At 47.4% G+C, this 25971-nt stretch overlaps 1 protein-coding gene across 1 annotated transcript; it reads left to right on the top strand.

The window, feature by feature from the left end:
* Positions 1–214: 214 nt before the first annotated feature.
* SELENON (selenoprotein N) lies at positions 215–23290 on the top strand. The gene is made up of 12 exons (XM_065421806.1): positions 215–340; positions 8639–8756; positions 9523–9653; positions 10327–10539; positions 12251–12375; positions 13481–13618; positions 16257–16338; positions 17469–17657; positions 19106–19211; positions 20486–20598; positions 21881–21982; positions 23120–23290. Exons 1-12 carry the CDS (start codon positions 215–217, stop codon positions 23288–23290), a joined length of 1614 nt encoding a protein of 537 aa, XP_065277878.1.
* Positions 23291–25971: the final 2681 nt, after the last annotated feature.

Below are 25971 nucleotides of genomic sequence, written 5' to 3' on the forward strand. Positions count from 1 at the left end.
GGTCTCCCCAGTGGGACTGGTTGAAAATTATCCCTGAAAACCCCCGCCCCGGGCCCCTCCTGCCCCCGGCGCCCCCGGACGGAGCCCGCGGGCCGGGCGCTGCCCCTTTAACGCCTCCCCCAGCCCGGCCGACGCGGCGGGCGGCCCCGCGCTGATGGCGGCGCAGGGAGCCGGGCGGAGGCGCTGAGCGGCGCGGCCCAGCCGAGGAGCGGGGATGGCTGGGGGGCCGCAGCCGGGAGCCCCCTCGCCGCGGCTGCCCAGGCTGGGGCTGGTCCTGGCCCTGCTGGCCGCCCTGGCCGCGGTGAAATACTATGGGGACGCCGAGGCGGCCCGGCGGCAGGTACCGGAGAGGGGGCGGCGAAATTGGGGGCCCGGGGGTTAGTGCTGCGGGGGCTCCGGGGGAGGGGCTGTAGGGGTCGGGTTGAGGGGCTGGGGGCTTTAGGGGAAGGGCTGGGGGGCTAGAGGCTTTAGGGGAAGGGTTTGGTTCTAGAGGGGGCCGGGGGCTTTAGGGGTGCGAAGGGGAGGGGCTGTAGGGGTCGGGTTGGGGGGCTGGGGGCTTTAGGGGAAGGGCTGGGGGGCTAGAGGGGGCTGGGGGCTTTAGGGGAAGGGCTGGGGGGCTAGAGGGGGATGGAGGCTTTAGGGGAAGGGTTGGGGGTTAGAGGGGGCTGGGGGCTTTAGGGGTGCGAAGGGGAGGGGCTGTAGGGGTCGGGTTGGGGGTGGCTTTGGAGGAAGGGTTGGGGGGCTGGGGTTGTAGGGGCCGGTTAGGGGTGGACCGGACGCTTCGGGGGAAGGGCTGGGGGCTAGAGGGGGATGGGGGCTTTAGGGGTGCGAAGGGGAGGGGTTGTAGGGGTCGGGTTGGGGGTGGCTTTGGAGGAAGGGTTGGGGGGCTGGGGTTGTAGGGGCCGGTTAGGGGTGGACCGGACGCTTCGGGGGAAGGGCTGGGGGCTAGAGGGGGATGGAGGCTTTGGGGGAAGGGTTGGGGGGCTGGGGCGATGCTGAGTGATTGTGCTGGGGGCTTAGGGGAGACTTTGGGTTTTGCTGGGGGGCTCTGATTTGCAGGGATGTGGGGGGCTTTGGGGCATGGGGAAGGCTGGGGGCGGAAGGGAGCTCTGGGGAGGTGCTGCTATGGGGCTCTGGCTGCAGGCAGGAGACCTGCCAATGTGGGCACTCCTAGGATTTTCTCTTCTCCTTCCTTCTTGTCCTTTGCTGACTTGTTTCCGCGTTGTGCATCTAAACATGTATTTTTATTTTTATTTATCAAAGTACCGTGGTCAGATCCTAGCCCCTTTTCCTGAGGGGACCTGCACTATCTTATTGTTTAGTGTGAAATTCCACTTCTCTCTGAACTGTAAAGTGACCCCCTCTTTCCCCAGCCAGGACATTTCCCAATCCAGATCTTCTCAGTGCCCCAAATCCCAACCTAGTTTATCGGTGGGGGGGGGGAACCTTATGAAATAAAACCAACACAGGTTCACACAGGGGCACCTACTTCAGCAGCGAACTGGGATTTGTGTTGAGGAGAGAAATAGAAGCACTTGGTAGTGGGTTGTCAATAATACTGGACAAACATCCTATATCTTATTTATATGTATTCTTGTAGTGCTTGGGAGCTCCAGTGTTGCACCAGAACCCCATGTTGCTAGGTGCTGTACAAACACACAACAAAAAGATAGTGCGTGCCCCCAAAAGCTTACCATCTAAGGCCATGTGTGCAGTGAGGGTGCTACAGTAGCATTGCTGTGGTACCGCAGCTTGGGTGCTGTAAGCCCATGGTGTAGGCACAAACTACAGGGAGAGAAGGGGGTTTTCCATCGCCGTAGTGACTTCACCTCCCCGAGCGATGGTAGTTTGGCCGATGGAAATAGGCTTCTGTCGACTTAGTTGCATCTGCACCAGACATTAGGTTGACAAAGCTATGGTGCTCAGGGGCGTGGATTTTTCATGGCGACCTAAGTTTTAAGTGCAGACCAGGCCTAAGTCTAAGACGTGAAACAAGTGCAGAAGTACAAGGAAACAGTGAGACCATATTGGTCAGCACGACAGGCTGTGGTCTTCATCACACCAGTAGCCTAATCGTGGTCAAGTTTTTGTAGGTTTCATGGCAGAGGAGAGTTTCGAGGAGAGATTTGAAGTATAATGAGTTAGTTTTGCCATTGTTTACTGGGAACTGCTGCCGAGCATGAGGGTCAGGATTGGAGAAAGCACAAAGGTGCTTGTTTGGAAGTTTAACAAGGTGAAGATGTAATGTCCAGTGACGGTTCTGGTGGCAGGGTGGACTGAGAGTAGGCAGGCAGGAACATATTTGTTATAATCCCATCTCGGACATTGCCCCTTTAGTTCTCTGTATCTTAGTTTCCCCATCTGTAAAATGGGGATAATTTACTGTGCTTACCTCATTGGAGTGCGTGGTCAAGGATTGATTTAGAATTTAGATAAAGTTTGTAAAGCGTGATGTAAGTGGCATTGTAGCTGAAGATGACAGATAGGTTCTTAGCATCTTAGACCCTGATCTCACAAACTGACCCAGGCAGGCAACCTCAAGTACCCAGCTAGCTTGTAACATGATGGGGCCTCATGGTAGTAAACTCTTTGGGGGAGGGAATATGTCTGGCTCTGTAAAATACAGAATAAATTATGAACTAAGGCACTGATCCATTGAAGTGGTGGGACTGCTTACATGAGTACAGCTAACCATGTATGTTGGTTGAAACAGGCCCGAAGCTCATAAATTAGCAACAGGATGTATATGTGTAGATTTACGTATATACCTGTGTGTATTTCTAGTTTAAAACCTCATAGTTGAAATCAGTTGCTATTGTGCTTGTCAGACCCTGAGTTCAGGATTCTCCTCCCGCTGCAGGAGTTGGGAACCCTGCAGACTGTATAAGGACACAGTTCCCTTCTTAATTATGGGCATTCATGCTGAAAACCATTGCAAGAGAAGCAAAGGCACACGTTTACTTTATGCCTGACCTTGGTTCCTGTTAGCTCAAAAGATTTTAACCCAACTTTAAAGTGACCTATAAAGGAAAAATGAGCTTTTGGGCCCTCTTGCTGTTTTGTTCTGTATAAAGAAGATCTGAATTTCTTTTAAACTTTTTTTTTTTTAACACTAGAAATTCAGGTCTTGTCTGCCCTGAGGCTGTATGGTTATTGTTGAACTTGTGAAATGACATTGCAAGAGTGCAAGTTGTGCAACAGAGAAAGAAATAGTGTTTTTTATCAGACTGATTACACCATTTTTGTTTTAATAACTATGTAACTCAAATGACTAACATGAACCCTGGAGCAAGGACGTCTTTGCTAAAGATTCTACTCCCCCTGAATTCTCATTTAAGGTGGGAAAGCCTCAAACGTACATCTAGGAAGACCTCCAGCAAAGACCAAACTGCAAATTCCTGATATTTCAATGATAAAACACCCAACAGTAAACTTTTAAAAATCCTTTTTGGCCTCTATTATGTATCACAAAGAAGCAAAAAGGGTACAAGCCCATTTTATAAAAACATTCTTTGAAAGTGACTGTAAATGGCAAATATGTCTGTCCTTTATTGCTGCTGTAGGAGATACATAGAGAGTCTGAGAGGATTTCAGTTGATAAACCTCTTTTCTGACTGTTTTACACAAGAAATATCCGGTCTCGTCTACTCTGCTCTTGCGAAGGATTCAGTGGATGACAGGCAAACAGGTTGGATTGGGAACTGTAGGAGAAAACATTGAAATCTGAACAGCTGAGAGTGTTTTTCTATTCAGACTTTTTAAAACTTTTTGTCCATTTCCTTTGTTAGCACCTATCTAATTCAAAGGTCTAACAAACACTTGGGGGAATAAATCTTTGAAGACTCCCCTCCCTTCCACTATTACATTTGAGGGCTGAGAAAGCTCCTGCTCTTTGCCCCGGCAGCAAAAACAGGGAAGGCAAAACTTTTATTATTCCTGATATTTCCAAGGTTAAACAAAATAAATCTTAGGTGCCTTTTTTGGCTTGCTTTAACATGTGTGCTATAAAAAAGCAAAAAGGCACGAATCCAATTTCTCTTTCTATTTGTCCTTCTTCACCATCTCTCAGAATTCAGGACTGATTTGTGCTGTACAGGAAGCCTCACTTCCATGTTCTGGATCATTATCTCCTATAGGGCAGAAGCCTCGGGGTTTCCCTTTCAGTAGGACCATGTTGAGGAGCTGGTGATGAACAGCACTGAGCTGAAGCGTCCATGCTGGGTATATATAAATCAAAAGTTCTGATGGAACAAGGCTGTGTGTGGAACTGATGTACTGTTGGAGTATTGCCTGGAAAAGTGCCTATCAATCTCATTTACTAGCTGTACTAGATGAGCAGCTAGTTTAAGTCACCTCGCAGAGGGGAGTGTGTGATGGGTTGGGTCACGGAGACCCCCTTGGGACTGCCACCTGATGGGCTGAGATTACCTCTGAGCCCGTTTTCCCTGTCAGCTTGGGACTTCAGTACCCTGTCTTGTTGAGCCAGACACGCAAGCCTGCTGTAACGCAGACCCAGGTCTGAACCACGTCCCCCAAAAGCTGCAAACTTAACTGAAAACAGCTTAGAAAGTGCCCCTGTCTCTAGCACCCAGATACCCAGCTCCCAGTGGGATCCAAACCCCAAATAAATCCTTTTTACTCTGTATAAAGCTTATACAGGGTAAACTCCTAAATTGTCCACCCTCTATAACACTGATAGAGAGAGATGCACAGCTATTTGCTCTCCCAGGTATTAATTTCTTACTCTGGTTAATTAATAAGCAAAAGTGATTTTATTAAATATAAAAAGTAGGATTTAAGTGGTTCCAAGTAATAACAGACAGAACAAACAACTTCAGGTTTAGCAGGCCAATGCTCAAACCACTGAGCTATCCCTCCTTACCAAGCAAAATAAAACAAAAACACGCAAGTCTAAGTCTAATACAGTAAGAAACTGATTACAGATGAAACCTCACCCTCAGAGATGTTCCAATAAGCTTCTTTCGCAGACTAGACTCCTTTCTCGTCTGGGCCCAATCCTTTCCCCTGGTACAGTCCTTGTTCCAGCTCAGGTGGGTAGCTAGGGGATTTCTCATGACTGCAGCCCCCTTTTTTCTGTTCCACCCACTTATATACCTTTGGCACAAGGTGGTAATCTTTTGTCTCTTTGGGTCCCCACCCCTCCTAAATGGAAAAGCATCAGGTTTAAGATGGATTCCAGTACCAAGTGACAGTCACATGTCCTGTGAGACCCCAAGCCTTCATTCTTCCCGGCCTGACTCGCAGAAAGACTTACAAGTAAACAGAGCCATCTACAGTCAATTGTTCTAGTTGATGGGAGCCATCAAGATTCTAAACCACCAGTAATGGCCCACACTTTGCATAACTACAATAGGACCTCAGAGTTTCAGATATAAGAATGATACATTCAGATATAAGAATTGAATACATTCAATTCCTAGTTTCAGATATAAGAATGATACATTCATACAAATAGGATGAACACACTCAGTAGATTATAAGCTTTGTAATGATACTTTACAAGAGACCTTTGGCTTGAAGCATATTCCAGTTACATTATATTCACAGTCATTAGCATATTTTCATAAAATCATATGGAGTGCAACGTGCCAGAGTGATTGTTGGAGCTGAGGTTTGATGGGTTCGAGTCCTGATGGCACACGTACCGGACAGAGTTGGCCAGGAGCGAGGATGCGCGTTTACAGTTCTAGGAATTAGTACTTAATTTTCTAGGAAAAAACCCTGCTGCCCAGAAATGTCCCACTGCTTGTCCCATGTGAAAGATGTCTGAGATACTGATCGGACATGTAAATTGGCTCTTATCTCTCGCTCGAGAGTAATTCATTCTGGAATCTTGCAGCACCAGTGAGCATAACATCAAACATCTATATTGAGTTCTCTACATCACAGCTGCTGTCCTTGATGCTGTCTGGGACAGCATTTCATCCATATGCATGGGATGTAACTGGTGCCTTTCCTGTTTGAGGGGGCACTGGAGGCCACAGATAGAGGTTTCCCAGGTCTGTGCTGTCTGCTCACTGTAATGTTGGAAGCCAGAGTCTAACCTTACACTGAAAGGCTTGTCAGCTGTCGCTCTCTGAATGGAATCTCTCGGGGTTCAGATCATGGAATTCTTGACCTGCTAAACTGGGAAAAAATAAAAAAGGACCAGAGACTGGAGAGGGGCCATCAGACAGATGATTGCAGACAACTGGGGAAAAGACAAAGAAATGACCCTCTGTGACCATCTCTAGAGCTCTGCATGTGCTCAGGATGGTGTGATCTGTGGAGGGAAGTCCCTGTATGATGCTGTTTACTTTTCTAAACTGTTCTGCCTCCTGTTCCTTTGTTAAGTGCTCCCTGCCAGACTGGCTCTTGAGGGGATGCAGAAGAAAACTGTAAAGCAGTGGAATGGGCCTTTGGATGAGGGGAGTGACCTCAGCACCTGGGCAATTCCCATTCCAGTAAGGCTAGAATAACGATATCCTTGGTAAATATGTGCGTGTAGAGCCATAGGTAGGTGCAGGGCATTTTACATACACACAGTAGAGGAATGGTCCCTGTCCAAAGGAGCTTGGGGTGTCTTAGGGGATTGATCCGGTGCTGGAAATAATTAGGTTTCAGAGTAGCAGCCGTGTTCGTCTGTATCTGCAAAAAGAACAGGAGTACTTGTGGCACCTTAGAGACTAACACATTTATTTGAGCATAAGCCCACGAAAGTTTATGCTCAAATAAATGTGTTAGTCTCTAAGGTGCCACAAGTACTCCTGTTCTTTTTTTGGAAATAATTAGCTCTCTCATTTCCCTTCCTTCCATAGCATAGGTGTTGCCCGCCCTCTTTTCCAGGTATTGGGTTCTCACCTTGCGTCAAACGGACCTTCCTCCCGCCCCTCCGCAGTTCATGTTCCAAGAGCTTCTCTGCTTGCCTTTGTTTTTTCTTTGCCTTCTTGGCCCAGGAACTGCCCTATAAGGCTCCAAGTGCTTCTCTTACTCTAACTGACAGGAGCTGAGCCTTCCAGGCTGCATTAAATGGTGTTTCAGGCTGGCAGGCAACAGATGGTACCTAGACTGGTTCAGGAGCTTTGGGGATGTTAATGGTGCTGCAGGCATCGGAGAACACGCACAGCTAAGCAGCAGAATGAGGAATAGTCTCTTGCTCCTATAGGCTTTGCACTGGGGGGACGGGAAGTTGTCTTCCCTGAGGAATATGCCTTGTCTGACTGCCCACCCCTCCTTTCATTCACTCTGTCTCATTTCCTTCTCCCGCAGTAGAGCAGCTCTCTCCTTCCATCTGTGTATTGTCTCTTCCCTCGGCTGTGCGTGCTGCAGAGTGGAACTGTCTGGGTCTGTTCCAAGCGACAACTGCGTTTCTGTAGCACCTGTAGTGAATGAAGCCATGCGGGCTGCCCCCTGTGAGATCTGAAAGGGTTAGTGTCTGATGGGGGAAAACTGAGGCCCAGAGTGGCTGTGATTGCCCACTCCCCAGGGTTAAATAGTATTGATGGCAGAGTAGGAGTACACCGCGTGAGTCCTGACTCCTGGATCAGTGGTAGAATCACGAGGCAACACTCCCCACCAGGAGCAGTGAGCTGGAAGTTCTTGTCTAATCCCAAATTGTTTGTGATCTAGGATGTGAATGTGGTTCTAGCTAGAGCTGGTCTCTGTGGCAAGCAATGTCGGTGGATATTGATCGTAATGTAAATAATGTTGATTTGGTGTTCACTTCCTTTAAACATGGGAGGGCCCAGTTAGCGCTCTTCCTCCTTGTGAAAAGTGAATCTTTAGAGCAAATCCTCAAGTAATCATTGGCGAAGTTTGAATAGTCTATATTTGACTGTCTTCATTCACACCACGCTGGCTAGTTACCTAAGTCCCCTTGTCAGGACACTATAAAATTGCCCTGTAGTGAATGCTCACTAGCAGCACAGAGCCTTCTGCTAATATCAGCAGTTGGCAACATTCTTGCAGGCCCAGAATTGCTGGCTGCTGAAGTTGACCAATTTCTTGGACAAACTCAGGGCTAAATAGGGATTGGGAATGGCTGAGCCATTACAAACATTGAATCTATCTCCCCTTGTAAGTATTCTCACACTTGCTTCTTATCAAACTGTCTGTACTGAGCCATCTTGATTATCACTTCAAAAGTTTTTTTTCTCTTACTTAATTGGCCTCTCAGAGTTGGTAAGACAACTCCCACCTGTTCATGCTCTCTGTATGTGTGTGTATATATATCTCCTCAATATATGGTTCACTCTTTATGCATCCGAAGAAGTGGGTTGTAGCCCACGAAAGCTTATGCTCTAATAAATTTGTTAGTCTCTAAGGTGCCACAAGTACTCCTGTTATTTTTTCTTGGACAAAGACTCACTGAGAGAGAAGACCAAACAGAACAAGCGATTTGTTGTCAATTATTTGTTGTTCATCCAGATTTAGTTTTAATACATGAATGGAAACTGTTCCTGGACCCGTCGCTATTGTTGATAGTGCAGGGTCCTGCCAACATGCGTTACTCTTTTTATTTGATGGCTTTGTTTGCAGTTGTAAAGGATGCGTAATAACTCAAGAGCTGATGGGGCCTAGATGAACTAGTAAAACCGCTCCAATTAAGATCTACCTGCCTTTCTTCTTCCCAAATCAGGAGATGGCCTTGAAGTCTCTGGGGAACGAGGGGCTTTTTCTCTTCTCCTCTCTGGACACTAACAATGATCTGTACATTAGCCCTGAGGAGTTCAAGCCAATAGCAGAGAAATTAACAGGTAGGTATTCACCTTGCAAGGTCAGTTGTGCAATAAAGGAAAGGAAAGCTGAAGATCTCAGCATTGCATGTGCACAATGGCTAATTATCTTTTTTTTGTGCTGGTCTAGGGCTGATTTACACAGCGAGAGGCTGCAAAGCTTTAAGTGTTTTTGGAAAGGCTTAAGCACCAGACACCACTTTCACAAAGTGCACTTTTTATAAGACTGAAGCTCCCTTTGTAGGACTAGTAAAGTACATAAGTTACTTTGTACGGGGCTAAAAGGGGATTTGGAATGGATGAATACAACGGATATAGCTCACCACTGGCTAGACCAGAGCTATTCCATTCATATTTTCCTCTGGCTTCAGAAGTCTCTGTCATACAGTATCAACACGTAGCAAATGTTTCTCAGCTATGCCAAAAGGCATGAAACCATGTGTTGTCAACGTAGCATGCAGGAGGGATTGAACTGCAACCGAAATACCAGGAATACTTTCTCATAATGTAATAAGCAGCTAGAGTGTGTATCTGCCCCCTGCTGGATGCATCAAGAACCGCTCAACCATGTGTCATAAACTTTATACTGCTATCAATTAAGGGGAGAGTCTCCTTTAACTTAAGTAGCAGGGACTTGTGCCCTTGAAGCAGGTGGGTCTGAGTTTTGTTGCTAAGAGCTGTAACATAGTGTAGCATAGTGACAGCTGTGAGGTTCCAAGTACCTGCTCATTAGACTATTATAAATATATAATCATTTCCCTTGGTGTTAAATTATTGTTCTGTTTAGGTGTGACTCCTGTCTTCGAATCTGAAGAGGAAGAGACACCGGATCCCAGTGGGGAGATGCTATCAATTGTTGCTAAATTCCAGCCTCTGCTCATGGAAACAATGACAAAGAGCAAAGATGGTTTCCTAGGAGTAAGTATCATACACCATGTATATGAATAGAAAACCCAAATTCCCAGCAAAACCCATGCAATGTAGTAGAGGCTGTAACTACTCCCATAGGAGTGAACGTATAGTGCTTATTTTGTCGCTTGTTCCTTCTGTGAGCAGAGATCAGACTGAGCCAGTGTGCATTGGTGCATTATTTTGGCATTTTTGTGGTGGCATCATCAGTTTATGCAGCACTTACATGTATTTTTTAAAAAAATGTTTATGCTTCCAGCTCTTATGAACATGAAGAAAATCTTCTGTATGTGACCCGGTGCAGTGTTGTCTACTGGAATTTGTGAAACAATAGCTTTGAGAAGCATAAACTACCCCCATTTCTCAATGGGGTGTAAACTCTGGAGTGTAACAGTGCTCACCTTATATGTAACCATTTCCATGGCATTTGTTGCCATGGTATCTGACTACTTGCATTATCAATTTATTTCACTGCTGGTCATTTTTAGCAGAAACTTCTAGCTACTGGGGGATTTTAGGTGGTGCTTGGGATTGTGGGTGGAGTTTAAAAGGAGTACCACTTTCTCTTACCCCAAAATCTGACCTCTGTGCAACGGTTCATATCCATTTGCCTCCTATAGAACAAAACTCTTCAAATGTTATTACATCTCATTGGCTGGTTCTGACATGTTTCTCTTTGTAGATTTCTCATATTGCTCTGTCTGGCCTACGGAATTGGACAACCCCAGCAGCCCCTATGAGCATGATGTTTGCCAGGCAGTTCAAAGCCTTTCTTCCCCCAAAGAATAAGCGAGAACTCGGCGATCCCTGGTGGATAATCCCAAGCGAATTAAACATCTTCACTGGCTACCTTTCCAACAACCGGTTTTACCCTCCGGCTCCCAAGGGCAAAGAAGTAAGAGCACCACTTAATATGAACCACGATCTCTTTCGGGTGGGAGGATATTGCTTCTAACAGATGCTTCCATAGTGTTAATTTTGCAATTTTCACATCTTAATGAGCAGCATGTAGCCGATATCACCTTGGGCTATCATCTCCTCATATCTCACAAACTAAGCAAGGTCACGTCGGTGCTTGGATGGGAGACCTCCAAAGAAAATGTGCATGCTACAGGGAGTGGTGGTGGTGAATCAGTAAAGCCTTGTTGAGGCGGTTCAGCAGCTCTTGGAGGGAACCCTAGGGCAGACAGTTCTCTAGCTTCAGCAGCTGTTTCCAGCGCCATATCAGTTGCATTTGTTTCTATACTAGGGTTCCCTATAGCCGATATTAGTGGAGTTGAGTCTCAGGCCAGGTCTACACTAGAAACTTTTGCTAGTATGGTTGTTGTTAGGGGCGCAGGGTTTTTATGACATTTCTTTACCAGTAAAAGGCCTAGTGGAGACCCAAATTATACAAGCAAGAGTGCTTTTGTCAGTGTAGCTTATTTTGACTGGGGACACAGTATATATCTACACGGGGGGGGGGGGGGGGGGGGCAGTTTAGCCAGCACCACAGAGGAGAAGGAAGCAGCAGCAAATGACAGAGAGGAATGGAGGAGGCTAGTTTCCACATGCGTTCCAATGTTGGCCTGGGTAGGATGTAATATATAGTGTAGACTGGGCCTTACCAACTCTCTGTACAAAAATTCCCCAGTGTAGATGAGGCTGTAGTTTGTCACTTCTCTGTAAATCGATGTCCCAGTGCAGTGTTAAGGGAGCCATCTTTCAGATGAGAGGTCAAACCAAGAATTTTGTTTGTGGGCTCAGAAGATCCAAGGCATTTATAACAATAGTATGGGGTATCCACAACAGCCCGACCAACTACACCTCTACCCCAATATAACGTTGTCCTCGGGAGCCAAAAAAACTTACCGCGTTATAGGTGAAACCGCATTATATCGAACTTGCTTTGATCCACCAGAGTGCGCAGCGCCGCCCCCCCCAGAGCGCTGCTTTACCGTGTTATATTCAAATTCGTGTTATATCGGGTCACGTTATATCAGGGTAGAGGTGTACTAATCAATTTAAATAACAAAAATCCTCATTTAGTCTGACTTGGGTAAGATTTTCCACTCCCCGTCTAAAATAATTGTGTATAATGTGCTTTGTCAAACAGTGACCTCATGTTCCACCCCACAGTGGTCAGTGAAGTGATTCTTGTATATGGTCTATAAAATCAGTCTGTAAATGCTCTGCCCTCATGGGTGTTTGGTTAGGCTTTAATACTTCCATATTTAGTACACTCCAGTGGGTGGTATATGTGATCCCTTCAACTTGCAAACTACATCAAAGTCTTGAACAAGTATTGTTCAGTATAATGCCCAACAGGTAATCCGATCCGTTTGCAGTATTCAGCTGCCGTGCTCTGGAAATATTGGGTATATGGAAGACAATGGTTAGTACACTTCCAGACAGAGGATACATTTGCAAGGTGGTGGAAAACTATAAATTATAGAAGGGAGTCCAAAAAATGGAAGATGGGAGTTGTTAGCCAGATCCAAGTCACGTTAATTATATTATCTTCCTGGCCTTGTAGGGGAGTAGATTTAGAAGTGTAGCTGAACTGAGGTCTGCATTAAAGGCCATTGCGCTTATTATTTTTGCTACCTCTCCAATTCTTTCCATAGATCGTGATCCACAAACTCTTGAGCATGTTCCACCCTCGTCCATTTGTAAAAACTCGCTTTGCCCCTCAAGGAGCTGTGGCCTGCATCCAGGCAATCAGTGAGTTCTACTATATGGTAGCATTCAGGTAAGAGCTTCCCAAATGGGACTGGGAGGTGCAGGGTGTTAAAGATGGGGATTGGTGCTGTTTTAATTAGATCTGCATCTTTTTAAAGACCTAATCTCCCCCCCCCCCATTCAAAATAGAATCAAAGCAACTACTATAATGTGGAGGTTGGGACTTTCACAATTAGTCTGTTAATTATGTTCAATCTGTTTTGGGGGTGGAAGAAACCTACGAAAGGGGCTGTCAAGCAAAGGGGTCATGACACTGGCCCAGGCAGCCAGGAACCCCTGGGGTTTGATAAGACAGCATGAGATCTGGGGAATGGGAGGGGGCAAATATGGACATGTCCAGCTGGCAGCAGCCCCATGATTTCCCCATCCTCCAGGGAACATAACCCAGGAACAGCATGTGAGCATGTTACTTAACTGTGATTATGCTCCCTAACAACATATGTAACTGACTGAGAGCTGCTAAGCAGCTTGCAGAGGAGAAGGGTGTGTCCTCCAGGAAGCGGCTTTGAATGTGTTACTTCCCTTACGGCTCCATCCATGGAGCCAACGCTCCTGTTTTTGTCTGAACTGACTGGGTGAGAGACACTATTGCCCTGTAAGTAAGTCCCCAGTTCCAGGGCTAAGCAAACATCCTCTATTTGGTGATGTACAGAATTGAAAGGGGAGGATCTAACTGTTTTAGTCAACGGACGGAACAGTTCTCTAAAGCCAACGGTCCCTAGAAGAGTGACTCCTCACACTGCTCTGGTTCATCTTGCAGACAGGTCTAGTCTGTTCTGTTCGGGTTCTTGTATGGCCGTTATCATATGGGGAAATGAAAGCACAAGGAAGTTAAATGCCGTTATCACCACAGTATCTGAGTCAATGGCACCGGAACCAGGAGGGCCAGAGGGCCATACCCTCCCCATTTTTAACATGGGTGTAGTTTGGGGGGAGAGGGGACTGGGGGCGGTATTGCCCCTCCCCCCCAACTTCTACAAAGGTTCTGGCATCCTTGATCTGAGTGCCTCCAGAAGCACATGAAAAGCATCTGGCATGTATGACCCATTCTCTCTCCTCCCTGGTTCTTGGTCTTGGTTAGGGCACCAAGGCTGATGATGATCTTCCTGTTTCAGGATCCATGCCGAGTTCCAGCTGAATGAACCTCCAGATTTCCCTTTCTGGTTTTCCCCTGGCCAGTTCACAGGCCACATCGTCCTCTCCAAAGATTCCTCCCATGTTCGAGAGTTCAAGCTCTTTGTCCCTAACGAGAGGTATGGACGTCTCTTTTCAGTACACGCTGAGCAAAGTCCTGAGATTAATTGGAAACCAGAACATGAGTGAAGCTCGAGGGGCTGTGCGATTCTGTGTGTTGCAGATCTAGAGGATGTTCCTTGCACATACAGTGACATCTCCTGTCTGATGATATCAAAATGCATTGACTGTTTTAACCAAGATTTGCATCTCTTTGAGCCAGGTATCACTATCCCCATCCTGCATATGGGGAAATCAAAGCACAGGGAAGTTAAATGACGCCCATAAACTCTCCCAGAAATCTGTGTTTGGGTACGAATTGGAACCCAGGAGTCCTAGGTCATTATCCCATGCTCTGATTACCAGGTAACAGTAGGGTTACCATATTTCCACAATCAAAAAAGAGGACACTGGGGGCGGGGGGGAGCCCCGCCCCCATCCACTCCCTCCCACTTCCCACCCCCTGACTGCCCCCCTCAGAACCCCCAACCCCCCCCCTGCTCCTTGTCCCCTGACTGCCCCCTCCTGGGACCCCTGCCACTAACTGCCCCCTAGGACCCCACCCCCTATCTAAGCCTCCTCGCTCCTTGTCCCCTAACTGCCCCCTAGGACCCCACCCCCTATCTAAGCCTCCTCGCTCCTTGTCCCCTGACTGCCCCCTCCTGGGACCCCTGCCACTAACTGCCCCTAGAACCCCACCCCCTATCTAAGCCTCCCTGTTCCTTGTCCCCTGACTGCCCCCTCCTGGGACCCCCCCCACCCTAACTGCCCCCCTAGGACCCTACCTGTACCCTGACTGCCCAAAACCTTATCCACACCCCCAGACAGACACCCCCCCCCGAACTCCCGACCCATCCAGCCCTGCTCCCTGTCTCTTGACTGCCCCCTCCAGAACCTCCCTGCCCCTTCTCCGACCCCCTGGCCCCCTTACCGTGCCACTCAGAGTGCTGCGGAGCGCTGGGCAGCAGGGGAGGGTGAGCAGGGGGAGGAGCTCCAGACTGCCGGAGGCCCGATGCGAACGGCCCCGGCGATCTGCGAATGCAGGGAGTGGGAGGGAGGGAGAGAGAGGAGGGGAGTGATCTCAAGTTGCAGGGGAGAGGAGGGGGAAGCGGAGGAGGGGCTCTGGCTGCCAGAGCCCTGTGCGAGTGGCAGGATCCGGCCGGCTGCCCTGTCAGCCGCGCACGCTCTGCATGGGGGGGAAGTCCGGACATTTACAAATTCCCCCCCCCCCCCGGACGCTATTTTTAACTCAAAAAAGCCAGACGTGTCCGGGAGAATCCAGACGAATGGTAACCCTAGGTAACAGTCTCTCCCCTCCACACAGTACATAAATTACCATGCGGTTAATGTTCTGTAGTCAGATTTCACTCTTGATCTCTTGGGACTGGGACCCAAGAGAGCTAGACTCTGTTCCTGGCTCTGTCACAGACTCGAAGTGACTTTGTGGGGTTTTTTTGCCAAGTTCCTTGAACTTCTGTGCCTGTAAAAATAAGGAATTTCTCCAACCTGTGCATGAGGCTTAATGAGCGTTTGTAAAGTGCTCGGAAAACTTTGGATGAAAGTTACTAAATGCATATTCTCCCCTTCGTTGCTTGTGCTATTGCAAACCCATATTCCCGAGGAATGCCTGGCTAGCTACCCTTGAAAGAGTTCCAGAGACGGCTTAGTTTGCAATTAGAGGTGAGGCTGCCGTTCTGACTATTACGCATGCAGCAGGGCCATCGAAAGCCCCAGAAGAATCATGCAATGCCTGGGTTATATTACACACCTCCGGGCGGTTTACATTTTGCAATAAGTCCCTTGTAAATAAAAGTGAAACAAGCTCCACTGTCGTCATCACTGAAACTGAGAGAACCCGTTATCGCGGTGGCAACACGTTTTTAGTAGAGCCACTGAGAACACTTAGCTTATCCAAGGATCTGATTTGTTGAACATGCTGTAATCCTTGGAACATCAGGGGAGGGGGAGAAAAACCCTGGTGATCTCCACGTGTGACTTGGTGCACTGGAGTCTGGCGTAGTGTGACTCACTTTGAAATATTCTTCACTTCATATTTCAAAGGCTAATGTATTGTGTGTGTATAGATTTACATGTTCTCATTATTTCTCTCTGGCAAGTGGCTGGAAGCATTTCAGGAGATAAAAGCTTACATTTTTCTCGGACCACGGTGGCTCGAATCGAAATTCTGTATAGAGCATTACCCTGGTGACTTGATGCTAATGGTTCTGGCAGCATGTTCATTATGGGAGCTCTTTGCTTGCAGAAAAAACTGTTCTACAGGAATGGAATTCCCAAATTCTCAGGGTTTGGGAGGAAGAGGGGATACAAACATTCCCCCCTCCCCCCGCCCCAAAGTGTCTAAACACATTAAAGTTCATGCATGACTCTGACTCTCCTTTCGTCATATTGGGCAGGCACTTAGGCCCTGATCCTTCAGTGGACTCCAAGAGTGCTGGACCTATACAGAACCCCACTGACTTCAGCAGAGCTGCGCAGGGTCCCTTGCAGCACCTGGCCTTTAGTCCTGAATCCAGCCTAGGGATGTTGGATGTTTAGGGAGAAATGGCTCAAGTTTAGTTGAGTTATCAAGTGCAAAGCTCTTTCGTCTGCACAATTCTAAGAACGGCTGTTCCTGAACGTGCTGGATTCTCCTGTTAGGTCTCTCAACGTTGACATGGAATGGCTGTATGGGGCGAGCGAAAGCAGCAACATGGAAGTGGATATAGGTTACCTACCTCAGGTATGTACTAACTTTCTCTCCTTTATGTGTGTGCAGCATCTTAGTTGGGATTCCTCGTGCTCCACCCCGGCAGTGTTACCTCTATCACCGTTGTTTTTCATGTGACTTCTTGTAAGCTTGGATGTGATCCTGGTGTTTCCAGTGTATATGTGGGGCACTGTGCGGAAATGCCACCCAGTGTTCCTATCTCATTATTTTTATCATGACGCTCACAATATTTAGTGTTTTTTCTTGAAGCCCGAGCTCCTGGAGTCATGTGATTACACAGGAATCTTGGCTTAAAAATTAAAGTTCTCTTATGACCCACATGGCTGCAGAGGAACAACTTGGGAGCCTAAACCATCAAATGTCAAAACCCAGAGAGCAAATAGATTTTGTTTTTTTTTGTTTTTTTTATTTGGCTTAAAATTAATTTTTTTTAAATCTAATAATTGGGGATGTGGGGGGCTGATTCATGGTTTTTGGATGCCTGGGGTTGGCAATGCTGTTTTTTCTCTGAGACTAGATCTTTTCCCCCCCCCAGAATATTTAAAAATAGCCATGTTGTGACAGACACCCATAGTCCCAAGAAATATAACCCTGGCCTTGCCTGTAACACCTCAGCAGTGAAGCCTCCTGACAGCTGCCCTTATTGCACCCTCTTGTGGCAAGCTGCGGGCATGGAAAACTGCTTCCCAAGGATCCCGAACATCTGACTGCCTTAGAGCTGCCAGGGTGAAGCACCAAGCTGTTCCTGGAAACGTGACGGATCCTAGGGAATATTTGGATGTCAGGTGCCCTAGTGTGGAAAATCTCCACATAAAAACTTAGCTGCAGCTTAACAAGGTGAACATGTGTCTGATATCAGAGGGGTAGCTGTGTTAGTCTGGTGTATTTTCCATCCAGACCGGCACAAAGCCGTCACTGGAGGGGGAACGGGGAGTTCCAGAAAACCGTCCCACGCATGCACATACAGAACAGACTAAATGGGGCTACAGTGAATACAAATCAAACGGACAATCTATCCTGTTTTCATTAAAATGACTCAGACACGTGTGTACGTCTTTGTTCTGGGCATGGGCCTGCACTTTGGGGGTGGGAGCTACAAATGTAACTTCCTACGGACTAAACTCTCTGACCTTGTCGTGTAGATGGAATTAGAATCTTCAGGGCCATCCATCCCTTCCGTGATTCATGACGAAAATGGCAACGTGATGGATAGCCGAGACCCTGTGGGGGAGCCAATTCAGTTTGTGTTTGAAGAGATAAACTGGCAGCGTGAAATAAGTTGGGAAGAGGCAGCCCAGAAACTGGAAGTTGCCATGTACCCATTTAAGAAGGTAAGAAAATAGCCCGCTCCATTGCTGCTTCAGCATTTTGTTTGGAGGGGGCACTCCACTGAGATGCTCCAATCATCTGGGAGAACTACCAGGGCTATGGGGTGAGGCCCTCTGCTGGTTTGATTTAGAAATAAGAAGTGACTATAGACGTATTAATATTCTACACCTGTAGCACCGGCCATCCAGGTGCATTGCCATTGGACTTGAATGAATCCAGCCTCACAACACTTCAGTTGCAATTGGGACCCGGGGTGGGGAATGGTCACAGAGAAGCCTAGGGCCATGCAGGAAACCAGTGGTGGAGGCCGGTAGAGTCCTGATCTCACATGTTCCGGGCTTGCACTCAGTGTTGGCTCCCTCCTCGTAACAGTAGCCACTGGTGCTATTTTGAGAGAAGCGAATAATGGTGGTTTTCTTTTTGCACCAGCCGAAAGCCGCAAAACTATCTTAGGGACTGAATTTTCCTTATCAGCAGGAAATACACAAAACACTTATGGCTCAGTGTCTTGCAGTGAAAAGTGAATCTATAACACAGGGTGACCAAAATGACTTCATGCTCCAGTGGCAGCTAGAGCGGATCGCTGCTCCCTGACCCTGATTCCTTGGCTGAGGGAAACGTAAGAGCAGCCATGGGAAAAGCCGTCCTTTGGTGCAAATGTTTCCATAAGCTTTCCAAGAAGTTGTTAAAGTTCAGTGTGTGTGAATGATTGGAGCCATCTTTCTGCGGAGCGTCTCCGTGGCTAGTTATTGACATCTTTTCTGACCATAATATCTTTTCTAACAAATATTCCTGGACATGTTTGGGTGCATAAAGTGCACAGCTGTGTGCTAACACCTGCTCTGGGTGTATAAATGCAGACAGATAACAGCCCATGCGCTTCGCTGATGCAACCGTAGAGGCAGGCTGGAAATTGGTCCCTAGGTGAAACCATTGAACAGGGTTTATGAGAAGAAAGTACAAAATGGTTAAAAATTCCCTAGGTAACCGTGCCAGTTAACCTTCCCAGTACTTGCCTTTCCATCGTCACTTTCATCTGGGGATCTCGTAGCACTTTAAAAACAATGAATTGAACCTCATTCTGCCCTCCTGGCACAGGAGGGAAGAGAGATCTCCTTTCATACACGTGAGAGTCAAGGAGAGACCTTCAGCAAGTCAGGGGCAGAGCTGGGAACAGAACCCACGAGTCCTGGCTCCCGATCGCTTGTGATTTGGAACAGCTCCATTGCAGATTAAAGGGACAGTATAATCCAGTGGGAGGCAGGGGAGCACAGAGGCTTAATGTTAAGGCCCAGAAGGGGAGCTGAGAGTACCACTGCTAGGGTTTAGTGGCAGTGTCTTTACTTGTATGTGTGCCTGATGTGGTGTGGCAGGCACAGCATCTCTAAACCCTGCCTCGCCCCATGGGCTGCTTTGGCATCGGCTTCTCCAACTGGCTCTCTGCTTGCAGGTTTCGTACCTTCCCTTTACGCAGGCTTTTGACAGAGCGAAAGCTGAGAACAAACTGGTGCACTCCATCCTGCTGTGGGGCGCCTTGGACGACCAGTCCTGCTGAGGTGAGCTGCTGCAGACCTGTAGGGGACTCTGCAAGAGCGGCCAAGCCACCTTGCCCTGACAGCTGGGAAGGGAGGGCAAAGAAACGCTTCGTCCAGGCTTCCCGCGAGGCCGTTGGGATCCGTGGGGAAACCAGCTGCAGGCGTCTCCTGTTACCCTGCATTGGTAGCAAAGCCCCTGGAGTAGATGGGTTTGAACTAGAATCGCTGCCCTGAATTCTGGGAAAGGGCAGATCAGAACCCTGCAGCTGCAACCTATAATGGGCCCAAACCCAACCCCCCAATTCAGATAACCTTCCCCGAGATGAAAGATTGGAGCTAGGTCTCAATCTGGTGGCTTAAGCCCATCTTTACTTCTAATAGATTTATACTGGGGTAGCCCACAGTGCTACAGCATGTTTCCCTCTCTCCCCCCGCCCCTGCCCCACATCAACCTAATCAGGCAGCTGCAGCCTCTGGAGAATACAGCACGATTCTCCCCCTGCCTGGCACCTTGTATCATCTCGCATCTGTGCATCCAGGTTCTCCTTGTCTGGCACCCACTCTGCACAGGTGTAGATGAGAGCCCAAGCTGCAAGGCCAGGGGGAATCGAGCCCTGTACCGCCCAGAGTGCAATGAGCCATTCTGATCCAAATAGCCTGCTCTGCATGCCTGGGCCTCTAGCTTCCGCAGGCGGCGCGTCTGTGTTAAAGGCTGCAATGGTTAATTTACTCTTGGAGCACCCATTGCATAGGGGCTCACTTGCAGTGCCAACTTAAAACAGTAAATTACATAAAACAGCCTGTGATGGGTGTAACTAAACCCTCCTTTCCTTGCTCAGGGAGAAATAAAACTCTTCGGACCCTGTCGGGGGTGTCCCATTCAAGCTGCCACGGTAGCCCTCAATTGGCAAAGCATTAGCACCCCAAGTTACCACTGCAACAGTGCCCTAGTCTACACTGGGGGGTAGGGGGGTGTCGATCTAACGTGAATCTAATCTACATGAATAATGTAGCTGAAGTCGACGTACTTAGATCGACTTACCGTGGTGTCTTCACCGCGGTGAGTCGACTGCTGCTGCTCCCCCGTCGACTCTGCCTGCACCTCTCGCGGTGCTGGAGTACAGGAGTCGACGGGAGAGCGCTCGGGGGTTGATTTATTGTGTCTAGACTAGACAGGATAAATCGATCCCTGCTGGATCGATCGCTGCCCACTGATCCGGCGGGTAGTGAAGACATACCCAGTGTGTGTCAGGCAACTTGGCAAACCAATCTCTCTTTCTCTCGTTCTGTGCCAGGTTCGGGGCGAACTCTCCGGGAGACCGTCCTGGAAAGTTCGCCCATCCTTGCTCTGCTGAATGAGAGCTTCATCAGTAGTTGGTCACTGGTGAAGGAATTAGAAGAGCTACAGGTAAGCATCTCTGTAGCATCGGGCTTCCATGCGTGTAGTGCTGGTAAAAGGGACCAGCTTGACAGTCCTGGGGACTGAAGAATTTACAGAACGATGGTGCTAGAGATCTCTGGGTTCAATTCCCTGCTCCTCCGCAGGCTCCCGCAAGTCACTCGGCCTCTGTGCCTCGCTCAGCATCAGTAAAATGGGACTAATACCCCTCCCTATCCCAGAGGGGTGTCATAAAGATTGAGGGGCTCCCATGTCCTTAGACAGTGTTGCGTGGGCAGTACTGTGACCGCTCCCCCGGGCCGCAGGAGGGTATTGCACTGTTGTGGGCAGCTCTGCAGCTAAATGCCAATAGCGTCACCTAAGGATTTATGCAGTAACCGAGAATGGCGGGATAAATAGCTGACGGGTGACTGGATGGTCTGCGGAGCCTTTCATCGCTCTCAGTCCAGGTTAGGGGAGGCCATTGCATTGGAAGTCTGAGTCTTTGTCTGCTTCCCAGGAGGACAAGTGGTTGTGCAACGTGGACGCTAATTAGCTCCTGTGTTGGCTGCCCTGGAGTGGCCTGGCTGGAGCCTGACCTCCTCCTGGGGGTCCCTACGGGTTGACTGGGGTGCTCTGGCAGGGGGCAGCATGGGGGAAGCTTGTGCCGATTCTCAAGCTGTGTCTGTAGAATAAAAGCAATGCACAGATGGAGGGAAACTAAGGAAAGAGTGTGGGAGTCTCCCTTTAAACAGTTGCAGTGCCAGTGTTAATCACTAAACAGGGAGCTTCATCTGTAGCTGGCCCTGCCCTGTGTAATTACTGTGGCCATATCTCCGTGCACCCCCCGCCACGGAGAGCTGTGACGTGTGCACCAACCTAAGTGCTCTAGCTTCTGCTGGCTTGTAGCAGACCCTTAGTAGATCATTAAGGGTGTCTGTTTCCTAGCTCGTTAATGTCCGTCTCATCTCATGCTACGAGTCCAGATGTCAGTCAGTCACAGGGATCCAGACTCTGAGTATCCAGATCTCTGGCAAGTGGGCACTGGCAGGGGTGATACTGACTATACGGTGACGAGGTACATTCTAGTGGGGTGTCCTGACTGAAAGAAGCAGTCGGGCAAATAAAACAGGATCCCTTTTTTTATGTTACCATATTGAACAGCTGTTCGGTCTTGCATTTGCTGCCCCCCACCCTATGCTCCCTCTGGTCTTCCCATGTGCATATTGCATTTATTTTTCCTCCAGTCCATTAGCCTTGATACAAACGCTCCTGGGGGGCCTTTTTTTATTTTTATTTTATTTTTTTACAGACTAAGAGGCAGAATGAATTCTACAGCAGACTGGCTGACCTGCATCTAGAGAAATATAACTTCCCCGTGGAGATGATGATCTGCCTTCCCAACGGAACAGTGGTACATTGGTCACGTCGGGTGGGCTGGGTTTTGGCCTTTCCATCTGTACAGATCCTCTATCCGGCACCCTGCCTGAGATATAGGACGCTGCAGCCCATCTGCCTAGGCCCTGAAACTAATGCCGCTCTCGTTGCATGCTCCCATTGGGTTTCTGTTTCACCATTCAGGGGCTTTGAGACAGTTAAGGCAAGTAACACACCATTTGCAAAGGGATCTAAATGAATCACACTCCACTAACACAAGCAATATACAGAGTGATGGAGAAATAACTAAAACGGCATGCAGATCCCGGTCTCTGTTTCCTCACCCCTCCGAAGACTCCTTGGGTTGTAGTTCCCATCTTTGAGAGCGCACTGGATTCTTCTGCTCCACTTTCTTCTCCCACCTTGTCTTGTTTTCTGGCCCTGGTCTGTGAGAGAACCTCTCTTTTAACAGTGGATTTCAACAGCTTTGTTCCTTCCTGTCCATCCTTTGGGTTTGTCACAGCGGATCAGAATCATTAGCAAGTCAATAGACTTTGTGTCCATTGTGTCCCCTTTGGACTTAAACAGCAGCTCTTAACACTTGTATTGGTTTGGCTAAATATTGGCAATTGAGATGTCCACACCCACTGTCTGCAGTAGCTCTCCAGGACTAAGTTAACCCTTTGAAGCCAGGTAGCAGACACGTGGTAGTAACCATATAGAGGTGCATATAATAATAATAAGTCTCCTACGCTTCTCATGTCTACTCCCTGAAGTTAACTAGTATCTAGGTTTTTTCCTGGCTCTGCCATAGGATTCCTGTGTGATCTTCTCCAAATTACCTAGGGCTTGATATTTTCAGAAGTACCGAGCAGCCCCAGCACCCAGCATGGTTGATGGGAGCTGCAGGTACTCAGTGCTCTTGAAAAGTAGGCCATCAATCTCTTGGTCCCTCCATTCCCCATCTGTAAAATGGAGCCATCCTTGCCTTCCCTCCTGTAGGGGTTTGGAGCCTTCATTCATTAACAAAGAACTTGGAGAACCTGGGACTTAAGGTGAAGGGCAAACTACCTAGTAGTTGGCCATAGGCTAATTCACTGGATAATGCAGTGTCCTTGTACCTGTGCTTATTAAACTCTGTCCTGCCAATACACCCTTTCCTTTCCTTTCCCAGATTCACCATATCAATGCCAACTATTTCCTGGATATTACTTCTATGAAGCCTGAAGAAGTCGAGAGCAGCATCTTTAGCTTCTCAACCAATTTTGAAGATCCTTCCACTGCAACCTACCTCCAGTTCCTGAAGGAAGGACTGCAAAGAGCCAAACGGTTCCTGCAAACCTAAAAAAAAAAAAAGGCAAGTGAACACCCAGCAGAGATGGCCAAAGATTTTAGAGTTCTTCTATTTTGAATAAGGGAATTGTTCCTAATCTATAGACTGGACATGGTACTGATACTAAAATGTAAAAGATTCTAGGACTGGAGTCTTGATCTGAATAGTAGGGCTGTAGATTCTAGAATACATCTATTTTTAATATTTTAAAAGGATAAGTTAAGTGAAATTGGAGTTTAGGAAACTTCTACAGGAGCTGAAATACTTTAATTTATAAACTTAATACACTGTTTGTGTATATGTCTCAAAGTCTGATCTGTTACCGGTTCTCATATTTTCTATCTTTGGTTAAAAGATTGTGTATAGGAAAACTCCTGTTATAGCTACATTGACTGAAAATCAGAAATGCTTGTTATCTAGGGCCTAGTTTCAACTCTCATTTCGCTTGCTGAACAGCATCATGCAATAGTCCCAATGAAATTAAGTGCTTATGTTAAGTGCTACTCCACGTGAATAAGCATTACAGAATTGGGTCTCCAGTGTAGAATGGTTTCTACAAGCATTTCGCAAATGACACCAATTCTCTTTGCTTCTGGGTGCAATTCAGGGTGTTGACTCTGATCTATAAACTGTTACGTATTTAGGTCCTAAGTAGTTGAGATGGCCTCTCTTTGGCCACTGTAGCAACTCAATCAGCCTAGGACACCTTTGCTGACAATGTCTAGATCTGAAGGTAGGATGTCCTGTTGGAGAGCCTTCAGCTCTGGAAATAATCCACTCCCAGATGCTTCATGACATGGTGTAAGACCCATTTTATTTATTCAAGCTTTTGCCTTCAAAGGGAGATTATGAAATTTATATGATGCAAGTGGCAGTGGGGAATTGGTCAACAAATGTCTTCAGTGTTCAGTGCCTTGAGAGTTCTTATTCTATGAGATGTCCTGGACGTGACTCTAAAGTGCCAGGGTCATCCAGAAATTCTCCCATTTCCTGTATGGTTGCAACATGCTACTGTCCATATTTATTTTTTTGCACGTTTCATGTTTCCAATTTGCATTATGTAAAGTCCTTCTTCAGAAGCAAAATGTAACCGTTTATTTTTTTTTAAATGGAAGGTTCATATTGTTTCTTGCACGTTACTTCCTATAAAATTTAAGTTTTTTTTTTTTTAACTAGCTGCTTTGAAAACTGCACCTGAGAATTTTCCAAGTGCAAAGAATGAAGGAGAACTTGCCCAGACAAAATGCTTTTGATCCTTCATCTCTAACCATCCTGAGCATCCGCATTTACTTTATGCAAGTACTTGGCCACAAGACAAACATGGTTTGAGAGTGGGGGTTAAATTTAGTTAAGATCAGAGAGACGAAATTTTAGATCACAAAACGCTTCTGTTATCAATGATACAATAACTATTGGATTTTACATAAGAGTGGGTATACTAGGTCAGATCAATGGTCCATCTAGCCCACTATCTTGTCTTCCAACAATGGCCAATGCCAGATGCTTCAAAGGGAATGGAAAAAAACATGGCAATTATCAAGTGATCCATCCCCTGTTGTCCAATCCGGCATCTGGTAGTCAGAGGCTTAGGAACACCCAAAGCATGGGGTTGCATCCTTGACCATCTTGGCTAAGAGCCATTGATGGACCTGTCCTCCATTAACTTCTCTAATTCTTTTTTGAATACTGTTATAGTCTTGGCCTTCACAACATCCCCTGGCAACAAGTTCCACAGGCTGACTGTGTGGTGTGTGAAAAAGTACTTCTTTTTGTTTGATTTAAACCTGCTGCCTATTAATTTCATTGGGTGACCTCTAGTTCTTATGTAAAGGGGTAAATAACACTTCCTTATTCACTTTCTCCACACTATTCATAATCTTATAGACCTCTGTGATCTCATAGAATATCAGGGTTGGAAGGGACCTCAGGAGGTCATCTAGTCCAACCCCCTGCTCAAAGCAGGACCAATTCCCAACTAAATCATCCCAGCCAGGGCTTTGTCAAGCCGGGCCTTAAAAACCTCCAAGGAAGGAGACTCCACCACCTCCCTAGGTAACGCATTCCAGTGCTTCACCACCCTCCTAGTGAAATAGTGTTTCCTAATATCCAACGTAGACCTCCCCCACTGCAACTTGAGACCATTGCTCCTTGTTCTGTCATCTGCCACCATTGAGAACAGCCGAGTTCCATCCTCTTTGGAACCCCCCTTCAGGTAGTTGTAGGCTGCTATCAAATCCCCCCTCATTCTTCTCTTCTGGAGACTAAACAATCCCAGTTCCCTCAGCCTCTCCTCATAAGTCATGCACTCCAGACCCCTAATCATTTTTGTTGCCCTCCGCTGGACTCTTTCCAATTTTTCCACATCCTTCTTGTAGTGTGGGGCCCAAAACTGGACACAGTACTCCAGATGAGGCCTCACCAATGTCGAATAAAGGGGAACGATCACGTCCCTCGATCTGCTGGCAATGCCCCTACTTATACAGCCCAAAATGCCGTTAGCCTTCTTGGCAACAAGAGCACACTGTTGACTCATATCCAGCTTCTCATCCACTGTGACCCCTAGGTCCTTTTCTGCAGAACTGCTACCTAGCCATTCGGTCCCTAGTCTGTAGCAGTGCATGGGATTCTTCCGTCCTAAGCGCAGGATTCTGCACTTGTCCTTGTTGAACCTCATCAGGTTTCTTTTGGCCCAA

Source organism: Emys orbicularis, chromosome 23 (genome assembly GCF_028017835.1).
Source record: "Emys orbicularis isolate rEmyOrb1 chromosome 23, rEmyOrb1.hap1, whole genome shotgun sequence".
NCBI classification, from domain to species: Eukaryota; Metazoa; Chordata; order Testudines; family Emydidae; genus Emys; species Emys orbicularis.